This window comes from Protopterus annectens, chromosome 4.part0, assembly GCF_019279795.1.
Source record: "Protopterus annectens isolate FY-2018-M chromosome 4.part0, PAN1.0, whole genome shotgun sequence".
NCBI classification, from domain to species: domain Eukaryota; kingdom Metazoa; phylum Chordata; order Ceratodontiformes; family Protopteridae; genus Protopterus; species Protopterus annectens.
The window spans coordinates 928281066-928304237 of NC_056733.1; the positions used below are offsets into that span (position 1 = coordinate 928281066).

At 42.8% G+C, this 23172-nt stretch overlaps 1 protein-coding gene across 1 annotated transcript in view; it reads right to left on the reverse strand.

The window, feature by feature from the left end:
* RPLP0 (ribosomal protein lateral stalk subunit P0) overlaps nt 1-23172 on the reverse strand; it is a 108527-nt gene that overhangs the window by 5015 nt on the left and 80340 nt on the right. The window contains exons 6-7 of the mRNA XM_044068903.1: nt 14264-14449; nt 12482-12622 (exon numbers count right to left, since the gene is read on the reverse strand). Coding sequence (XP_043924838.1) covers nt 12482-12622; nt 14264-14449 — 327 coding nt within the window. The remainder of the gene's footprint in view (nt 1-12481; nt 12623-14263; nt 14450-23172) is intronic.

Below are 23172 nucleotides of genomic sequence, written 5' to 3' on the forward strand. Positions count from 1 at the left end.
ATCCAAGTGTGTCGAATTGCAATGCCTGAACCTGCTAACCTGGTTGCCCCTTTGGCTGCATATGCAATTAGTTTCATGGACAAATTACAGATGGACTCCAGGGTAGCTAACTGGGGGGCCACTTTCTTGGAACCCCACAGCTACTGCTCCTGTTAGGGTATCCAACAGCTCTTTGACCAGATCCCTCTGGAGCCTAGTAAAATGTGCCAAGAAGTTAAAAGGACCTAATGGTAAAGGTAAATGCGGTGTAAACCCACTTCCCAAATCTGTCCATCGTCCTCGACTGCTGGTTACTGGGATGAACAGTGGAACTTTCCTCAGCCAGTTCCTTTTTAGTGGCAGCTGCTTCAAACCATGGCATCTACTGCTAATCCTTTTGTCCAGTACTGATGATCCTCGGGAGTGGAAAGTATTTTATCTGGTCTCCAGGGAATCGGTTCTATTGAGTCATGAGCCTTCCAAACCCATTGAGAGATCAATGTAACGAGATCAGCGGGAGGGGGTCACCCAGGAAGTAGATGGGAGAGCTCCAAAGGCCTGCAAGTGCACAGATTCCTTGCAGGAAGGGTCTTTGGGCTTCCAGTTACCCCTCTGCTTAAGAATGTCTGTCTTCCACGGGTGACCATGGAGAACCCTCCCCTCAACAAAATCAGTGTCCTCAGTGATGGACTCTTCAGGGGAGTCCAGGTGTTTCCTCTTGCACAATTTCTTCCAAGGAGTCTCTTCAGTGGGAGTGTCTGAAGAGGGGTGACCCTTGGTCTGTATGTCATGAATCCTTAGAGCTCACTGTCCAGGTATGGAGGTTGGTGGTAGCTCCAGGTAAGCAGGGGTCCAGGGGTGAGACTCAACACAGGAGCCACCTGGGAAGAAGCAGTAACCAAAGCCCTCTTCATAGCTTGAAAGGCAGGCCCTCCTGAAGAGGGATAGGAGCCCATAACAGGGAAACTCGGAACCGGGGTCACACCCCACCCCGAGACACCCACCCACAAAGCCAGAGCCGAGGAAGGCCTTGCAGTCAACACAGCCCAAAGGGGCAAGGTCAGCTCCAAATAAAATCAGGCGTCTACTCAAACCCGCAAGTGGAGGGCCGATCCAGAAGATCAGTCAGTTTCGAAGGCACCAAGAAAGTCAAAGCTGTGCTGGAACTGAAGACAAGGAAGTTATTGGCACAAACACCTTAGGAGTCTGTGTGGATGGAGTTAACATCTCTAAAGCCTGCAAAGAGGTCAGAGGAGTATATGTCGAGGTACTGGGAGAGAATTCCCCTGCACCAGAAGGGGGGGGGGGCTGAGAAGATGGGGGAAGATCCCTAGCCTCAAAGCTGATTCATTAACCTCACTATATAACTTAGGAAAGACTCCTGGTGGAGCGGACAACCCCCGGGTCTCTCTATAAAGGGGCTAGGAAGCTGACCCAGAAAGGGGTCAATCGATGGGGGATACGTAGTCCTGCGTGTATGGAAAGATTCTGTCTTCAGCACTGGGGCAGAAGGTAGGAGGTGCAGAGCCGCAGGAGATTACAGTACTAATGTGGTAACTAAAATAATCTGTGCTGACATAGGAGTCATTACTGGAGTCAGTGTCACTCAGCGCCAATGGCACCGAGGTAGATGTTGGTGCAGAGGACTCTGCGTGTTCCAAAATTTTTGAAACCTTAAAACTTCGGTTCCAAAAAGTAACCATCTGAAGGGTATTTAGTTTTTTAGATGTCTGTGCTGATGGAAATGCCTGCATCAAATGAGCAGATTTTACACCTGAGCCCTGAGGAGACTGTCCAAGGCTGACCAATACTTTCTCAAAAAGGGGCCTTAAGAAGTCCTTTAAGGATTACTTAATTTCAATGTTCCACCAGGGCTCTATTACTGAATTCCTGGCAGATAGAGCACTCTACATCAAGATGAGACACACCCAAACAATATACACACTTATGACCATCCAAATTCAGTATTCTCCTGCCACAGTCTTGGCACTACTTAAAACCAGTGGTAGACTTTGACTTACCTGACATTATAGCCAAAAAAAGGGTAAAAGATCAAGACAGAAGTTCGGAAAACACCATCACTCAGTCAAAAACAAAAAGGAAGAATCCTAACAATGATGGTAGAACAGATTACCCCAATGGTAAGGGAAGGAAAAGAGAGAGGAAAAGTACAGTTGTGTACCTACCATAAATGTAGATGTTAGAGTGTATTCACTGTTGCAGTCATTACACTTGGATTATCCTGCTGGCAAGCTACTCTCAGTCAACCTGAATTCCAAAGTCTAGGTCTGGCGTCGGTTGCTATCGCCTCTTCCCTGACGTCAGTGTGGCAGGGGTATAAAAGATGCAGCCGACGCCATTTTCTTCAGTTTTTCTTGCCCCAGATGTCAGGTGCCCCCAAAAAGGTAGGCTAAAAATATGTCAATAAAACATGCATGCACCAAAATATATAATACCTTCATCTACAAGCAAATACACCACATAGGTTGTATAGATTAGAGAAGTGTAGATAAGTTCCAGGAAAGAGATGGGGGGTGGTGGTGGGGTAACCTGGACTGCAACAGTGAATACACTCGAACATCTACATTTATGGTAAGTGTACACAACTGTACTATGTTCTTCGTGTTTCACTGTTGCAGTCAATACACTTGGGATGAATCCCAAAGCTATGGTTGGTAGGCTGGAGCTAAATAGCATTAGGAGCGGCTACGAGGCCCTGCAGAACTGCAGTGGCAAAGCCTGCCCTGGATTTAGAGTAGAGTGGTAAATGATGGTGCTTTGTAAAGGTGTGCACCGAACTCCAGGTAGCAGCCTCTAAAATGTCTTTGGTTGGTACTCCCCTGAGGAAGGCTGCTGAAGTGGCTGCTGCTCTGGTTAAATGTGGCCTAATGCCCTTAGGCACTGGCTTGCCATGTTGTGAATAGCAGAAATGAATGCAGTGGCCTAACCACTTTAAAATAGTCTGCTTTGAGATAGCCTTTCCTTGTGATCCTGCAGCATATGCCACTAGTAGTTGCTCGGTCTTTCTGAAAGCTTTGGTTCTGTTCAAGTAGAAGCATAGCTGTCTGTGTATGTCCAAAGAATGCAGAATTCTCTCCCTCTTATTCTGTGGGTTTGGATAAAATGTAGGCAGATGAATAGTTTGGTTAAGGGCCACACTGGACACTACCAAGTACTCCAAAACTGATAAACCATGAACATAACATTACACGAACCAGGAATCCAGGACGCTAGAGTTGCTTATAAAAGTCCACCTTTATTCACCATACAGTATGTTTATGTTTTAGCGCTTTCATCTCTTCTAAAGAGACTTCATCAGAAACAAAGAACAATTAACACTTTCTATAGTGTTAATAATTGGTGACATCACACAAAAAACTTTCAAACTTTTAAAGCACTAGATACATTTTAAAATCTACTATATAAAAGTCAATATTATTAAAATTTTAAAAATTATTTTGCACCAACAGCATAGAAATATATATATGTATAGAAAACTGGGGACAGTACTCACATACTAAACACCTATTAACATATAATCACTATATATTTATATATATAATGAATAAAAACTCATTGTAAAAACATATCTCACAATATAGTGGAAATAAAATGAACTGTGCATAGTGCAATATTTAAAAAGATTATAGTTGGTTAGATCTTTCTATTAAATAAGGAACCAAGGAGACTGATTCATTGAGGCCCGGGGGATACATAGAAGCCAGTCTAAACTGCCACTGGCATTCTTTCTTTTTTAATAAATTCTTCCAATCACCACCTCTTATGTCAATCCTAACCATGTCCAATATACCAAACACAAATTTTTCAAAATCATGACATAGTAAACTGTGTTTATACAATGCATTTGTATTATAATACAAATTCTAATTCTATACATATATATATTTCTATGCTGTTGGTGCAAAACAATTTTTAAATTTTAATAATATTGACTTTTATATAGTAGATTTTAAAATGTATCTAGTGCTTTAAAAGTTTGAAAGTTTTTTGTGTGATGTCACCAATTATTAACACTATAAAAAGTGTTAATTGTTTAAGTTCTTTGTTTCTGATGAAGTCTCTTTAGAAGAGATGAAAGCGCTAAAACAAACATACTGGATGGTGAATAAAGGTGGACTTTTATAACCAACTCTAGCGTCCTGGATTCCTGGTTCGTGTAATGTTATGTTCACACTGGACACTACCTTAGGCATAAATGTCGGGTTCGTCCTCAAGAGAAACCCTGTCTGGAAAAAAATATGATAAAAGGTTCCACAGCCATGAGTACCTGTAGCTCTGAGACTCGTCTTGCAGAGGTTATTGCTAGGAGCAGAGCCGTTTTCAAAGATAAAAACTTTATATCAGCTGTAGCAGCTGGCTCAAAAGGGGGCAGAGACAGTTTTTCCAAAACATAATTGAGGTCCCATGCAGGTATTTGTGATCTCCTTGGAGGCCTTACATTTTTTGGCTCCTCTGAGGTATTGCCTTAAAGGATGAGAAAAGATTGGTGGCTCTGTATTGTAATGAGCCGAAATGGCAGCGGCATGAATTTTAATTGATGAAAAGGATAGGCCTTTGTCCAGCATCTCAGTTAAGTATTGCAAAATCTGAGGAATATTTGGCACTGCTGTGTCAATTCCTTGTGCCTGGTTCCAGGCACAGAATCTCTTCCATTTTCCAGCATAAGATTTTCTAGTACTAGGCCTCCTGGCCTCCAAAATGACATCCATCACCGCTTTAGTGAGAGGTGCGTTTTGTACGACTACATTATCCACCATGCTGCCAGATTTAAGGTCTTGAGTTGGCTGTGCAGGATCGGATTGTTTTGTTGGGACAGTAGGTGAGATGTTTGAGGTAAGGTCCAGGCTGGGCATTGAGACGAGTTCCTTAGGATAGGATACCAGTACTGGCGGGGCCAGTCTGGGGCAATCAGTATCATTTTTGGCTTCTCGTCTGACCTTTAGGAGTACCTTGGGGAGGAGAGGCAGTGGAGGAAAGGCATATACTGTTAAGTTTTTCCAGCTGAAAGATAGAGCATCCACTTTCCATGCTTGTCTGTGGTAAGTCCTTGTGCAGAATCTCTTTAGTTGGCAGTTGTGAGGAGAGACAAATAAATAGGGATGCCTGGACATAGACCTCTTTATCATTTTGAAGACTTGCGGATCCAATTTCCACTCGTGGGAATCCATGAGTTTTCTGCTTAGTTCGTCTGCCAGAGTATTTATCTTTCCTGGCAGGAATTGTGCCTGCAGATGTACTTGGTAAGTCAATGCTGTGTCCCACAAAGTAATGGCTAGTCTCCAGAGGGGGTAAGAATGAGTGCCTCCCTGCTTGTTTATATACCACATGACCATGGTATCGTCTGTCTTTATCAGTAGTTGTCCCGGATGAAGTAGGTCCTTGAGGGCTGTCAGGGCATTCTGAACAGCTAGCATCTCTTTTTGATTGATATGTAGATGCATTTGGTTGGCAGACCATGTGCCTTGAATACATCTGCCATGTATGCCCCCCAGGCATAATCTGATGCATCCGTTGTCAATGTCTGCCTGGCTGGTGGTAAGGTGAATGACTGTCCCTTGTTCTGGTGACAGGCCTTTGCCCACCATCGAAACTCCTGTTGCAGGCAGGGAATGAGAGTAATTATTGTTTCCAGGCTGTGGCAATGCCAAGTCCAAACACTTTTTAGGTACCACTGACGTTTTCTCATATGCAGTCTTGCATATAGAATTAGTAGAATGCAAGATGCCATGAAGACCAAAGCCTGCAGAATTTTTCTTGCAGATAACTGGGCTTTTGTTGCCAACAGTTTGAAATAGGTAGTCAGTTGTCTTTGTTTGTCTGGCGTGAGATAAGCCATCTGGGCAGTTGTATTTAAGCTTGCACCCAAGAATATTATCTCTTGAGAGGGTACTAGTTTTGATTTTGTTCGTTGACTGTGTACCCTAGGGTAGTAATCTCTTTACAAAATCCAGATGGTGTAGTAGAATGTCCTTGTTCTCTGCTTGTATGAGGCAGTCGTCCAAGTAAGGATATATCTGTATTCCTCTTTATCTGCAGAATGCAATTACTGGTGCCAGGCACTTTGTGAAGATCCTGGGTGCAGTAGATAAGCCAAAGGGCAGTGCAGAGAATTGGTAGTGCACTGAGCCAGCTTTGAATCTGAGGTATCTTCTGCATGTTTGTCTGACTGGGACATGCAGGTATGCCTCCTTTAGGTCTAAAGTCACAAGCCAAGCCTTCTTGCCCAGCATGGGCAGAAGCTGCTGTAAGGTCAACATTTTGAATTTTGGTATATCCAGATATGTGTTTAGAATAGACAGGTCCAGTATTGGTCTCCAGGCTTTGTCCTTTCTGGGTACCAAGAACAGTCTTGAATAAAATCCTTGCCCCTGCTCTTGTTCTGGTACTTGTTGAATGGCCCTCATGTCCATGAGGGATGAGACTTGTTTTTGTGCCTCTGCCCATTGGTTTCTTGGTAGGTCTGGGCAACCGTTGACCATTGGCAGGGTATGAAAGTGAAACTTGTAGCCCTGTGACACTGTCTAAGACCCATTTGTCCTGGGTTATTATGTGCCAATTTTGAGAAAAAAGTGCTAGTTTTCCCCCTTAAGGTGTTGCCAGAAGATAAGTGATTGGCGCAGGCAGGGGGAAGTCATTGGGACCGTTTTCTGTAAGGCTGTGATTTGTCTTCTCCACTTTTGGAGGTAGAAGCACCTCATTGTTTAGATCTGTATGAACCTTGGGGCTGGGATCTGCCTCTTGGGCGTCTGTATCTGCTCCTTTGTGGTCCGACACTGGAAAGGACCAATTCGTAGGCCAGTATTTGCTAAATATTGGAGGCTATACCTGTAAGAAATCTTTGATTGTTTGCATAGATTTAGCTTTGTCCTCCATTTTCTTTAACACTTCTTCTGCTTTAACACCAAAGTATCATGCTGTAATGGAGCATCTAATAATTTTGCTTTAACATGATCTGGTAAATTTTGTTCCTTTAACCAAGCATGCCTCCTAATGACAGAACCCGTGACAGCGGCCCTGCAGGAGGCCTCCAAAAAATCAAAACCACATTGCAAAGCATGCTTTCCAACTTGCTCAGCTGCATGCAATAAATCCTGCATTTCTTTTTCTGCACCTTCAGAATTTATCAACATTTTCTGTTTAAGCAGGGACATAATATATCGCTGATATTTGAGCATATGAAACTGACAATTTAAAGACCTTGTAGCCAAGGCAGCAGAGGTGTAAATCTTATTTCCCCATCTGTCTAATGCCCTAGAATCCCTGTCGGGGGAGGCGGGGGGGTAGGGTTTTTTGCAGTGGATGCCTTGACCCCTTTGGGACCCTGAGAAATAGTTTCTGGGTCAGCAGCAGGGTTCTTGAAAAGGAATTTATGAAAGTCACGCACCCTGTAGTACCTGTCCGGCTTAACAGGAGCTGGAGGTAAGGAATCAGGGGTCAGACTGGACTCTAAAAATAAATCGACAATGTCTAACACAGGCGGAATAGCTAGGGGCCTGTGTTGTGAGAGTAAAAGGTAGTCCCCGAGCCTTTTCTCAGATTCAGAATAATCTTGGCTCTCCCAATGGAAATGTTCCCTCATGGTATGCAAGGTTTCCCCAAAAGAGTAATCCTCAGGAGGAGAGGCTGAAGGGATAGATTCTTCAGCATCAGAATCCTCATAGCGAGGAAGAGAGTATTCCTGATCAGAAGAGGAAACTGAAGAAATGGAAACCTGATCTGAAGATTCATATTCTGTCTCTTGCCTAGGCCTCTTATCAGGAGGGGGATGGGAATCCCTGATCAAAGTAATTAAGTCTTCGGGCCATTTTCAGCATCCGTTTTTTGGGCATGGAGGCCGGAGCATGAGGCTGTTGTACTTGTTTCTTTGTCTTTAAAGATGCTTTAGTCTTTGCCTTTGCAGCTGGAGTCGCTTTAATGTACAATTGAGTAGGTCTGAAAACACTCTCAGAAGCCGATGCCTGCTCAGCGTCTCCAGACTCATCTGAGGGAACAGTTTCCGAAGGTCCAATACCCTGAGCTTCCAGCGGCCTAGGCGCCTCCATGTGGGAGTCTATAGCGGCCTGTGGGCCCAAAGTAGCGGGCGTCAGGGGCTGCGAAAGCACCTCACTGAGAGCTGGCAAACCGGCGACTGGCTTAGAAGAAGCCTTGTTGTCGGTTTTAGACCTCGGACGACTGTCCTTTTCTTTGCGTTTCTTGTGAATTGCGGCAGTCGGTTGGCTATCCGACAGCATCGTGTAATTAAATCTTCTGCCAAAATAGTGAAAAGCAAAATCGTACCAACGCTTTATAGTGTGCTGGTTAAATCTAGCACAAAACCGACAACAAGCAACGTCATGGTCAGGGCCTAGGCAAGGAATACAGTAAGAATGAAAATCCTTATGAGGTGTTTGCTTCCCACAAGAAATACAACTATTAACTTTTTCTGACATTGGTCTGGAGCAAGAAAAAAAGTTTTCCCCAACGGGGTACTTAGCTTTTAATGAAGACTTCGGATCCGAAACTTGAACACGAAAATCTCAGGAGTTGGCCGACTGGCACTTGTGAACTGCTTCTGCTTCGGGCACCGCGCGGCAAGAAAGACTGAAGAAAATGGTGTCGGCTGCATCTTTTATACCCCTGGCACACTAACATCAGGGAAGAGGCGACAGCAACTGACGCTGGACATAGACTTTGGAATTCAGGCCGACTTGAGGGTAGCCTGCCAGCAGGATAACCCAAGTGTAATGACTGCAACAGTGAAACATGAAGAACATCTACCAACTATGGTAGTCAAGAAGCACCTAAGCGTACAGGTTAAAGAAAACACTCGCACAAAGATAAAAGGGCAGACAAGGTTCAGATATTACTGAAGAGATTAAAGGAGTACCGCACCCACAGACTCAAAAAATATGTTTAAAACATCATGGCATGATGTTTCCTACACTTTAACAGCACTCTGGGATTATTTACAGAATTTTAAATATTTTTATATATAATTCCAGACTCTGACCACCTGGAGGCTGGCATATTGGCGTGGTTTGGATAAATCAGGTTGCCATCCAGTATCCCAGAAATCATTGTTTGGCTCAAAAATGTTACATCATGCAGGCCTCCGTTTGCCTAAAGTTCCTGTCATTTCATAGATGTTGCATGCGTACAAAGTACTGAGTAAAATAGAACAGTGTAAGTAACATTCCCTGCTGCTGGATGACTACTTAAAACAGAAACAGTGCAAATGCCACAGAACACACTCAAAGTGCTGTTTACTGCTGCCTTTTTTCTAATTTAGTTTAAATGGCAATAATTTGTGAGACAATGAATTCCAGTCCATTTACTTCTCCCCTCCCCCATAACACTTAGCTTCCCTAGCTGTCAAAGTCCTGAGGGTAATTTGATCTGGTAATTCCATTGATTGGCAGATCTCAGCAGGGTGCTTGACTCATGTAATTTAATCTTTGCTCTAGCATTTCCTTTGTTAGAGGGGACATTTTTTGCTGCACTATAGCCATGGCCTTACTTGACTGCAATCCCATCCAGTAAGGTCTTGCACCAAGGAGCTAAAGAATAAAACATTTATACTATTAACCAGTTTAGATCTTTATTAATTTAAGTATTAAGGTATCACTTCATGCTTCTACCTTGTTAAAAATTGAGATTTACATGTGCAAAGTGTGTTGGTATGCAGTGTGTGCCTTCATATGTTTTTACTCCACTAGTTGGTTTGCAAAAAAAACCTTTTGAAGTGTCCCTGGATTTGTCTTTATATATACAAACCACATTGCTATACTTTCCCCTTCCTTTTTCTTGTATCCAGAAGTCACTTATAACAAAGTCAATTTTTTATTGATTTTTTTTTTTAAATAAAGGACAAGGTTAACTTACCTTGAATCAGATAATGGATGCCACTGCAAAGAATCACTGTTGAAATATTTGTGCATGGACAAAATCCCTTACTAAATCTATTTGCCAGCCTCCAGTTCAATTGGTGCTATGGCTTTAATATACTGGTGTGTTTGCTCATTTTTGCAGTGTAGTAACCACCCGACATGCCCATATACCTTTAGCCATCAATATGCAGCTACTCCTGTTCATGTGAGTATGTGAATTCATTTTCAGACTTAAGGTGTGGAAGCTGCACTGAATAATTCTAGGTGCTTGTTCAGGTTTCACATGGTGCTTGCTTAGAGCTACTCTCATGTTAAGCCATTATGAATATGTTGCACTGCCACCTCTGATACCAGGGTAATGTTTTAATCTTTCTATTCCCGCACTGCACACTAGCAGTATCTGGTGCAAATACAACAGAGAAGTATGCAAGCGATACACCACCTAAGCATAATTTGATGTGCAGAATGTATAAGTATGCATACCAAATTTCTGTGTTTCCAAACATCGGTGTAACGACACTACTACTGAATAAAATGAACAGCACTCAGGCTGGGGGAAGGACAAGGGAGCCATGACATCACAGAATGGGTGGGTCTTGTTATTTTAGTTAGAATCAGATGATGGCTGTGGTGATGTCACTTTAGGGGAGGGAACTGATAAGTACCTGCACTGCCTGGCCTCGATGATGTCAGTAATTGGGTGACTCCAGCAAGCTTTATTGAAACTTGAGAGAATCATTTTGTAAAGTGAAACCATCACAGTATGAGAAGGTAGGCATCTGTTACAGAAGTAAGGGGAATTATAAAAATTGTAAATGCTTTATTGTTGTTGCTTTACAGAGGACAATGTAAATCGGGAGGAAAAGGACCGTGGAGTTGAGGAATACATTAGAGAAACCTGTTGTACTCCTTTAAGGAAAACAAAGAGTAAGAAAAACTGTAATAAAACTGTAAAATTTACTTAGCTGCAAGAGTGTAGGCTGACATGTAATTTCTGTAACAGTGGCAAATGAGATCTGGGGGTAATGTAGAGAGGTGCACTATGGGTAGACTATTAGCTTGAGAGTTTTTTTTTTTTAGCTTACATGAGCTGTATAATGGCAGGATCTGTTCAGAGGATCGGAACCATAACCCAGTCAAAAATAAAGACTGACTTCAGATCTGCAGTTTGCCAAATCACCTAGTAAATGAATAACACACAGTTTTCAGCCATTTCGGCTACTCCTAGGTTCTCCTAACGAAATGTAATCTAGTAAATCCTCCCTTTGAATTTAGCTTCAATTTAACCTTTGAGTAATTTGAAACTTAAGTGCTTAACACAATTACTCATCTACTTTCCTTTCCATTAATAAAAATAATACTTTGGCTTATTAAAACCTTTCATAACAAGTACTCTTTCTTTTAAGGGCAATGAAGATTTTCATACCAAAGGCAAAAAACAAACTCACTCCTCTATTTTCTGCTTTATCTAGTAAGCAATTTGTCTTTATTCATTAACCAACCTGCCACATTGAATAGTTATTCTAAATTCCTCACATTTCACTTCTCTGATCCACATAAACTACAAACATTTATCAGACATTTTCTTCATCCACCAGTTCCATCAACAATCTGAAGCATACAAGGACTGATCCACATACTAAGCACTCCCTGGTACACTAAATAGTGGTCTTAACACTAATCAGTGGCAAACGACTTAAACCAGTCTCCTACCCCTCCATACTGGTACCTACTCTACTGCTGTCCTCCCATATTCTATTAGGGACGTCTACACACTGCTAAAAACGTAGCATGTTGGGGGCTGGCATAATGGTTGAGGTGTTTCTTACAAACTCAAAGTACAGGGTTTAATTCTCACATTTGGTTATTGCCTAGGCATAACAGTCTACAGAAGTTGCCTAGTATGAACCCATAAATTAGATTCTTTGCTGGGTTGAAATATTTTGGGGATAAAGGTTGACATAATTAAGGAATTTACTTCACAGACGAGTTACAGGGTTTGATTCTCACCTTTGAGGAAACCTGGCTAGGCTTAAAACAGCCCAGAAGGGCAACCAGTCTTGACCTTGCCTACGAACCTCAGTAACACGTCAGCTTCCACTATGCTGCAATTAAATTCTTCCCACCCTAATAAAATTCAGGTGAAAGGGAACAAGGGCCTCTGGTCCACTAAATCAGCGGATTGGAGGACCACTGCTGCACATACCCAGAAGCAAAAACTCAGTGTACAAAAAGCATCAATTACTGTAAAGAAATAAGCAGCCTGCTCAATACTCCAAACGGCAACTGCAACAAGTAGCACATCAGCAATGGGGTCATACTTCCCACCCAAAAACATGTGCCTTTAGCCTTGTTTTAAAACAGTTGCTTTCTCATATGTTGTCACTTCATTGAGTAAGAGTAATTCTAGAGAATTACACTAAAAGTACAGGATAACTGTTCGCTTTCAAGACGTTGTGATCCTTACCTTACGCATCTAGAGTAGTGCTCAGTGAGCCATATCCAATAAGCAATAAGCTTCATAGCAGCATAACCCAGATACAGTCAACTTAATTTAATCCCATTGTAGGCAACACACAGCAGCAAAAGTTACCAATTATTTACATAGTAGTTACCTTTTCAGCCAACGGGAAACTGTAATCAGTTTCCAAAGACACAGCCAAAACACGTCTGTAGCCATTTATGATGGAATGAGGAACAGAGGCAATTGTGGGGTATCCAATCTCCAAGCATACACTAGCAACATAACGGACACCCTGTAGAAGATATAGAATTATCAAACACTTTAGGTAAAACACACACCAAGGTTTTAATCAGAAAAAAGTTTTGAAATTTTAAAACAATCTTGCTAATTAAATTACACAATTAGGTTATTCAACCCAAACCACAATAAAAGCCATCAGCATTTTTTTAAAGAAAATTTTGCTCCAGATCTTCAGCACAACTTGTCCTCACAAAAGCTATACTATCTACTTATCTATAAAGCCAGAAGTCCATAACCAAGGCAAGTTAACAGTATCTTAAAGAAAATATGAAATTTTAGATTCCAGCTGCAATGCTCCTCTACACTGCAGGAGATGGTCTGCACTGTACGTATGTAGAGGGAGGGATACAACAGCACCTTAAGTGACATAACAGGATTGTAAAGTTTTGCCAGAAATTCATACTCCGTGACGTGCCAAAACAGGAGGTCCACTTCAGTGGCGCACAGTGTAAAAAGAGGCATTTTCCTCTTAGCTGGAAAGGCTAGCAGACTTTAGTACATGGTTTACAGTTATTAAAATGTCCTTCATATTGCAATCACAGGTACTAGTGTAATGGCGGCATATGCTACAACTAACACATTGCCAGGATGTCTAGCTTAGGGACAGTCACAAACATGTCCTACACCATGTCTAAAGATGGAAAAGGGGTCAAAATGCAACTTGGCTATTCCTCACAAAATATGTACGTCATTAAGAAATATCTACACCTCGAGGAGACGTGATTAAAAACCCACAGGAGAAAGTCAACAGCACCTTAATTCACTCCTTAATGAGTACCCCATGAGGCTATCCACCAGCCAAGACAAGTCCTACTCTCCAGCCAAAGAAACCACTTATTACAAGTGGTACATTAAAGGGATCTTTGCTGGGTACTTCAACTGCACTCACCTTTTCTGGTTCAATACAGCTGTGTCTGCTGTTCCTAGTTAATCTTCAAGAGTCAAGGAAATGTTAACCAAGCCCATTATTACTGGCAATGCATACAAGGACTGTACCGCTAGACACTCTTGCATGGGGCCACTTCTGGCAACCCAAAGAGTCACTGCTCTAAGGATCATCAGTCTTTTGTTGACAATAGAGACGGCACCCGCACATCTACTCGTGCATCGCAGTGAAGCAGACTGCCCACCAGACATGGTGCCAGAATGGTAACTGTCGTAAAAACGTGACATGCATTCAGCTGTGCACTACTATGACCACCCTCAGATTTCTGTAGACTTCAAAATCACTTCTAGTGCAACAAAGCAGCAATTAAAGGGTTAAAAAAATTCAGTATTCCACTGTTATATAACACTACAATAAATACAAGTGCCAAGAAATTGCAGAAAAATCTAACAAAATAACCATCTTGACATATGCTAGATTTAGTGCATGCCATTGTAGATCTTGGAAGTATCATAAGCCATACAACCCACCAAGTGTTGTCTTCCAACACAGCCAACATTAATGCCTTTATACTTGTTTACAATCCACCTTGGAATAAAGGATGATGCGTTATTCACAATTTCTGAATATGTTAAAGTGCCCGAAAACACCAACATCTGAACACCCAACACGGACCAATGTGGACTAAATGAGAACAAATCTGTAACTAAACCAGACATTACAAGGCGTTATAAAGGGGTTTCTCACCTCAAGGAAACGTGCGTGTAGACTCTCCTCAGTGATGTCTAGAACCTCAGGACTGTAGATGCTGCCATTATCATACACCTGTCTTATCAGCAAACCAAAGGAAAATGGAGAGATGTTCAACATGTTCAGAAGGGTGGCTTCGCTGGCACCCACCTTGATTCCAGCATGAATCAGCTGCACATCTGACTAAGAGGGGGAAAAAAAAAACAGAGGTTAGTGCACTCCACAAATACTTTGCACCCTGATATACACACAACCTCAAAAAAAAAAAAAAAAAAATATATATATATATATATATATATATATATATATAGACGTTATGTACTCACCATAACGTTCCATGTTTGTTGTCCATGAAGGGTTTCTTGCTTGGTGGGTTCGGAGCAAATACTCTGCCATATCCTAAAGCTCAAGAGCCATCACTGGCTCGAGGCTAGACCCTAATCCCAACATGCCTAGCGATAGTTACCCAGACACTGTGTGTGTGTGTGTGTGTGTGTGTGTGTGTGTGTGTGTGTGTGTGTGTGTGTGTATGATACACACACACATACATTGTGTGTGTATTACGGCATGTGTATTATGGCACAACTGCCATAGCATCAACGGGAACACCCTTAGACAGGAAAAGGTAGTCCCTCTGGTGCTGTGAAATTTATTGGGCCTCCTCAGAACCGGTTCCATAGATTCTGGATAGCTCCATGCCTTTTGAGTGACCACCCCCAGTAGCTGGTCGAAAGGAGGAGACACCCAAGAGGTGGAGGGTCAGCAGCCAAAAGCCTCCAGGTACACGGACTCATCTTCAGAAGGGGAAAGGGGATTTCCAGGAGAGCTGAAAAAGAGAGAGCTCCTCTGAGGAGGACCGTGGGGACCCTTCCGAATCCTCCCAAATCTGTGTCTGAAGTGAGACTCGGGGAGTCTATTTGCTTCCTCTTACAAGTCCTTTTCCAAGGGACCTCCTCAGAGGGGTACTCTGGGGAGGTTTCAGAAGGGGGGGGTTGCCCAAAGGGGTGTCCTGGGGCATTGCTTCCCTATGCTTTGTATGGAGGGGTGGTGTGGACATAGACATCGGCCCCAAAGGGGATGGAGCAGGTGAAGCAGAGGATGGAGAAGTCTGGGAGGACAGCACACATCACCTCAAAGGCACCACAATCCCGGCCAGAGAGTCTCCGAAGAGCCTGGAGATGTCCCCTGCACCAAGGGCAATGAATCAGAGGCTGATGTAAGAGCCGAACTCACCTGCACCGAAGCCCTGAGTGGCAGAGTAACAGACAAGGGGCTGATCGCGCTCTCCCCCCTGAGCAGATAAGGGAGTCTCGACCCCAGATCCCGACAGAAGGTGGTATCGAAGAGATCGGAGCAGACATCGGACCCAAGAGACCGGTGGTTTTTGGGTCAGACGGTTCCAACACAATGACATACATGCACTCTGACTCCGGACTCGAAGGAATCTATGACAAAGTAGGTTGGACAGCCGGCTCCACATCCATGTGGGCTGTGCCTTAAGTAACCTCTTCACATCATCTGAGAGACTCCTGGATGATCGAGAGGAATGGGTGGACTAACGGGGACTACCTGTCACAGATGGGAGCAGAGGAGACTTAGGCGTAGAGCATACTGGCTCCAAGGAGGGAGACTGGTTTCTTTTATGGCTCCTGGTCGGTTCTGAGGACACTTGAACTGAAGGAGATTGTGTCTTGTCGGACCCGACTGACTTCGGATCCAATAAACTCGTTTGCTTGTCATGACACTTCGATGGTTCCAAGCTCGGAGCCAACGAAGATACTTTCTTGGCGAGCCTACATGATTTGTCTGCCTGATCCCCTTCCATAGATGCCTCAAGGGCACTTTCAGTAAGCCTCTCAGAATCAACCTATTTTTCTGCTCCTGCATGACCCTAGAGCTAAAACCATGACAAATGGAACAAGAGTCCTGCAGATGAACAGCGCTTAGGCAGTATACGCAGTTAGTATGGCCATCGGTCAATGACATCTTTTGAGTGCAGGAATCATTTTTTGAATCCTGAAGGCTTGGATTCTTTTGTTGACTCCTTGGACATGTCTGATAAACCACAGAATAACTACCACAATGATTAACAGTAGCAGAAGAAAAAACAGCCAAAAGGACCAGTTTTTTTTTTTTTTTAAACCAGAAGGGAAACAAGGGGCAGAAGGAGGAGAGTTCTAAGTTAAATGACAACCCCTTCGACCAGGAGATACCTCAACTTAAAAGGCGACCTCCCTTTCCAAGAGGGAAAGTAAAAGAGGGGGGGGCAACTAAAACAGATTTATGGGGGATTAGTAGGCCCGAGAACAAACGATGGCCTCAACAGCAAACAGAAAAAAATAGCAAAAAATAAGGAGATAGAAGTACCTAAAGAGTTAGCAACCCCTAACTACAAGGACTACCACAATTAAGAAAATATCAAGATTCTTGCAAAAATAATAATGAGTACAACTTAACCTGAGCCACCCACAGACAACCCCAAAGCTTCAAGTGGCAAACAAGATCTGGGTAACTCTCGCTAAGCATATTGGGATAGGGTCTAGCCTCGAGCCAGTGGCAGCTCTCAAGCTTTAGGATACGGTTGAGTGGTAGCAGAGTATCGGTTCTGAACCCACCAAGCAAGAATGAAGGCAAGATAGGGACAACATAACAGATATTTACACCCCCTCAAAATATAATGCACTGTTTATTATAATGGGACTGTTCAACCCCCCCCCTCCACCTGTCAACACCCAAGAGATCAACAGCTACACAGCACTTCTTTGTACCAAGACATCACTACTGTATTTACAAGCTTACACAGCATAGGAAGATGGGGGGGGGGGGGGCTAAAACAGGGATTTGGGAGAAGAGGAAGGGAGCCAAGATGTACAGTCTTCAGGATACATGAATCAAGAAAAGCTATTTGGAACGAAGCCTGGTGTATTGTGAAAAAGTGAAGGTTAGCACAACACACTTTCAATTCCGGCTGTTGCACAAATGATACAACAGGGGAGGATTAATGGGAAAGGCAGTTTGCTGGCGATATGGGAAACAGGATAAACTGTCTTGGGGCTGATTTTATCTGGCTGTAAGGCAACCGTGAGGAAGAATGATTAATATATTGTCTGATGTTAAAGAGAGATGTGAAACAGTTTGGAGTGAACACTTAACAGGGATGTAGTAACCCGGTAGAATGGGTGAAGCTTACAGCACAGGGATGGAAGACTCTGGGGATATACAATGTTTGTAGAGCAGAAGTATGCAGCTAAAACAGCAAGGAGCCAGAATACAGTAGAGTCAAATGTTTGGGGGATAGTTGAGTGTGGGGGCTAGGAAGCTAGAATGAAAGGAGGGAGGGGCAAAGGTGATGGCCTAGGCTGTGACACTAAACAAATGAAAAAACAATGTGAGGTAAACCGGCACCATGACACTTGATAAACAATAGGAAAAATTACAGCTTACTAGTCAGCTGATTTAAAACAGGATTTAAATATAAAAAAAAATCATGCGACTTCACCTTTAAAGTAGTAACACAAAAAAAAGACTTGCATAAACACTTTATACATGCGAAGAATACTATGAAATACAATTATTTTATCTTTCAGAACTGGCTTTGTCCACCTGGTCTCAGTGAAAGTGTGACAATGTGCTTTAAAATGTATTATCCACTTATTTTCAATAATTTCTGTGTTGTTATTCAGTTCACCACCTCTTAAGTTTTTCTGTATTTTTTTTTTAAATAAAAAGCAAATGAGATGGGTTTGTTTAATATGCCTGTATAATGCAGGTATCTAGCTACCCTATGTCAGACGTTCACAAATTCTCTCTGAACTTTGTTTTGTTTTACCTATATAGAAGGTGCTACAGATCAGGTTATTTTGCCATGTACATTATATGTTTTTAGTATTACATGTCCCATGGCATCCAAGATGGAATGGTTTTAGACTAACTGGATTCTTGGCAAGGTGTTTCTGTAGAGACATGCCTGTAGTATTGACAATCGTTACATTTTTGAGTTCCATACTTTGATATAGATGCTGATTTTATATACTTCTGTTCCTTATAACGAAATATTTTTAAATTACTTGATTTTTACACCCAAAGGTTAGCTTATCTACTCCTCTCTCTAAAAGTAGGAATATGATGCAACACGTACCAATTTTCCTTTAACCTCGTGTTCCACAAACATTTTCATTTGCATCTTTTCTTGGTTTCCTTATTTCTCTGCCTTACACTAATACTCCTAAAATACACTACCAGAAAAAATGAAACGAACAAATCCAACACGCCTGCAGAAGAATTCTTCTGCAGGCATGTTGGAAATATTCCTAAAATCTCAAACCTCTAATACCTCTATAAGATTATTTTTCTTGTCAATTTGCCTTCTAACTTGGCTACAGCTATTTTCTTTGCCATGCTCAAGTCAATGTGATAAATACCAGAGATATAAATTCCTACATATTCATAGGTTCATACTAGGCTATCTGCCCTAGGGCATTTATAAGCCTAGCCAGAGTGTGTTTGGCTTTCGCCACCCATTTTAAATTAATTTTGCTATGCCCTTGTTCGAGGTTAGTATACTGTGCCTCTGTCTAACAGTGACACAGAAGTGATAACCGGGGTAAACCTACGATCCCCCATCCACTCATCAAGATTTCTCTTGAAGAGAGTCAATGAGGGATTCTGCCTAACCTGGACTGGGATTTTATTCCAGAGTGAAGGGAGCCTCTGGGTTATGAATCTGTCCCTCCAGCATGTCCTATTTATTTCAGTGCTGAGGTTCAAGTCTCTCGATCGCGTAGCTCGATGGGATTTGGATTTTCTGAGGTGCAGCATGTCCATTAATTTCGGGTTGGACATGGCTTTATACGTCAGGCACAGATCGCCTCTGAGCAGGCGGTATGCCACTGAGTAGAGCTGGAGTTTCTTTAACCAGGCAGCATATGGCATCTGTTTGAGCCCTTTGATCCTCTTGGTGAGGTACTTTTGGGGTCTTTCCAGTTGCTGCAGGTGTTTGGTAAGGTACATCCCAAAAGGGGCATTGTACTCAATTATGGACTTGATGAGGGATGAGTAAAGAGGCACGATGACCTCCCCTGATCTAGATGTGAATCCCTTCATGATTAGGTGGGCTATATAAAATGTTTTTCTAACCACTTTGGCCACGTGGTTGTCAAATGAGAGATTGCTATCAACTTGGGTCCCCAGGTCCCTAATTACATCTTCCGTACTTAATGGATTACCACTTATGTGGTAATTTGTGGGCACTTCGTTTTTGCCAAAGGGGATGACTATACACTTTTTGGCGTTTAGCTTGAGGCCATGGCTCTGGCACCAGTTGTCTGTTTCTATGAGGCCCTTTTGGAGGATGCTTGTGTCGGCTGGAGAATTTATTATGGCGCCCAGTTTGCAGTCATCTGCTAACTTGGTCAGCCACAGTCCTTCCGTGTTGGCCTGTACCTCTGAGAAATATATACCGAACAAGAGAGGTCCCAGGACTGAGCCTTGTGGGACGCCACTTGTAACTGGTTTGGAGTCTGACATGGCTCAAGCAATTCTAACCATGTGGGTTCTGTCCTTGAGCCAGTTTGCAACCCATCTAGTGACATAGGGGTTTATATTTAAGTTGGTGAGCTTATCTATAATGCCCGAGTGGGGTATTGTATCGAAGGCTTTTGCGAGGTCCAGGAAGGCTGTGTGGACCACCTTCCCCTCGTCAATGGCCTTGGTGACTGTTTCAAAGAAATCAACCAGGTTTAAGAGGCAGGATCTGCCCCTAACAAAGCCGAACTGGGTAGGATCCAGTGTCTGTAGGTCCCCAATATATTTATTTATAAGGTCCATGATGATCCTTTCCATAGCGTTGCAGAACAAGCTAGTCAGGCTTATGGGGCGATAGTTTCCAGGATCCGTTGAGGCACCACCTTTGTGGAGAGGGACCACCGTTGCTGAACGCCACTCTTTGGGTACATATCCTGTAGTAAGGCTGAGATTGAACAGTAGTTTTATGTTTGGGTTTAGCTCTTCTTGGAGTTCATGTAGGATGCAGCCCGGGACACCGTCTGGTCCCACTGATGCTGTGTTTTTTTGCTTTGGGGAGGGCGGCTCTTACCTGAGCATCTGAGATGCCAGGGGGGCAGCACTCTGCTGGGATAGATATTTGCCCTTTTGGTGGGGAGGGGGGGGGGGAAGAGAAGTTTGCGCTGAACCTGTCAGCTAGGATGTTGGCAATGTCTGTGGGTTTGGTGTATTTTTTGTCATTTTGGACTAATTCTGAGCATATCTGGGAATTCCCACCCAGGTTCCTAACATAACTAAAGAAATACTCCCTTATTTTCCTTTTAGCACTCCGCAGTTGCTTCTTTTGCTCACGATTTCCTGTTTGCAATGCTTCTGTCAGATTCTTATTGCTTCTTTTCCATTTTACCTCGCTTTTGAACTTAGTCCTCCCCAACAGACAGGAAAATAAAACTAATTTGTCCACCATGTCCCTGTATCTTTCGATTGTGTGCATGATCCAATACACTTAATGGATAGATGTCAAAGCATCCAATATACACCTATGAAGTATGCCCACCACTCTAGCCCCACTTAGTGTACCTTGGGGAATGTAATTTCAGAGCTCTTGCTAGCAAATTCATATCACCAATACCAAATATTCCTGTGTATTACAGAAACACTGTACTATGCAATACTTTCCTTTCTAGCCCCCTCCCATAAACCTCATTACAGCGTATCAGGTTCCAGTTCCCACACAAGTATTCCTTGCTGAAAGAACCTAAGATCCAAGGGTGCAGTGGACAGCACTACTGCCTCACAGCAAGGGGTCCCCCCAGTTCAATTCTCAACTGAGGTGCCTTCTGTACAGAGTCTGCATGTACTCCCTGTGTTTATGTGGGTTTCCACCCACATTCCAAAGACATACAGTAGGTGGATTGGACACTAAAATGGCCGGAGGTGGGCGTGCGTGTGTATATGAGCGACTGCATCCAGCAGTGTAAACCTTGGCTCTAGAAGACAGTCACTGACGAAGCGACACCCGAACCCCATCTGCAAAAATGGGAAAAAGGGGTTGTGGGTGGATCTGTAAAGATTAGTCGTGTAAAATCTTGTCACACACGGGACCATAAGCATGACGTAAACACACGTGGGGGGGGGGGGGAGTAGGAGGGAGGGAAGAATACTGCAACATGAAAGATAAGGACATCGACAGTTATGGTAAGACTTTACACAACTAATCTATGTCCTTATATTCTCATGTTGCAGTATTCTCACATGTATGAAAGTACTACAGCTCATGTAGAGAAAGGGGTGGCAGTCTCTAGGAATCCACAGAGGATGGCTCTTGCAAATCCTGCCCTGGCTCTAGACAGGTTATCCAACTTATAGTGCTTGGTAAAGCTGTGTACAGAGGACCATGTGGCTGCCTAGGATAGTGGCTTGTATCCAAGCCTTTGAGAAACACCCCTGAAGAAGCCACTGCTCTAGTGGAATGGGCTTCGACTCTGTGTGGTAGCTCTTTACCACAGGAGGAGTAACAGAGATATAGTTTTACAGATCCAGGAAAATATAGTCTGATACAGCTTTCCCTAGAGCCCTGGAGTGAAATGATACAAAGAGTTGGTTGGACTTTCTAATGTCGAAATTCCCTCTGTGTCGACAGTTTTTTAATGGTATCAAGGCCATCCTTCTCCTGACACAATCAAATGTAGGGATGGTTTAGTCAAAGATTTATGAACCGTGGGGAAGACCCTTTATCAATGGCATCTTAGGTTCAGTCACATACATATATATATATATATATATATATAAAAAAAATCAAGTCACGGTCAATGGAAATTTCCATAAATTCATATAAGGCACTATGTACATAATCAATAATAGCTCTTAACCTCTCCATGCTGATCTGTACACATGCTGTGTCCTCATTCAGCATGGTAAGCACACTCAATCTGAGTGTGTCAGGGGAAGGATGGGTCACACAAACATGTCCTTTTTATGTGAAAAGTAAGCTTAAGGCAATGTTGTATTCAGGGACACTGAGCGATTTTTAACTGACCTCCTGTTTTTGGAGAGTTGTGGTGATATAACTTTTTTCTTGTGTCGCTTGATGTAGTGAATTTATTTATGTGCATCCCAAATTAGCATGGCCTTGATACCATTAGAGAACTGTTGACACACAAGAGAATTTCGACAGTCAGGTTGACATTGTTTACTGGTTATTGGATTTGGTTGCACAAAAATGGGGGTGGGGTGGTTATGGGCACGCCCTGTGCAAATTCATATGCAAATGCAGTAATGAATTCATGAGGGGAACAATTTGCGCTTGACAATAACACATACAGACCACACATTAGATTTTACTGTCGTTTTGTGGACAATGTTTTCATCTTGTGGGGAGGGAGCCAAGAAGAATTGCATGGCTTTGTTCACTACATTAACCATGTCACTGAATTTTTGAGGTTTACTATGTCCAGGTCACAGGAAGAGAGATTTTTTTGGATGCATGATTAATGGTTAACCAAATGGGTCAGATAGATACCAATTTATTCCAAAAGGGATGTTACCTTTGATAGTATGCACCCCAGGAATATATATATCCTAATTTAGTAAGAGGGCAATACATGAGAGCCTGTAGGCTATGCACACAAGAGGAAGCATTTCATGAAAACATTGATGCATTGAGTCAACATTTTTTGAAAAGGGGCTACAAGAAAGACTTTCTGATACAGCATAAGGAGAGGGTGGTCAAACATAGAAAAAACACTGCTGCCCCATATTTCTCTAGATGTGCGTCTAGTGCACATAAGGATAGGAGCTTTGTCAGTAAACTCAAATTTGGTCTGAAGTACACAACTGATGTAAGCTCTGTATGTAATGTTATACGAGAAAAACTGGGAAATACACACAAGACAGCTGAAATA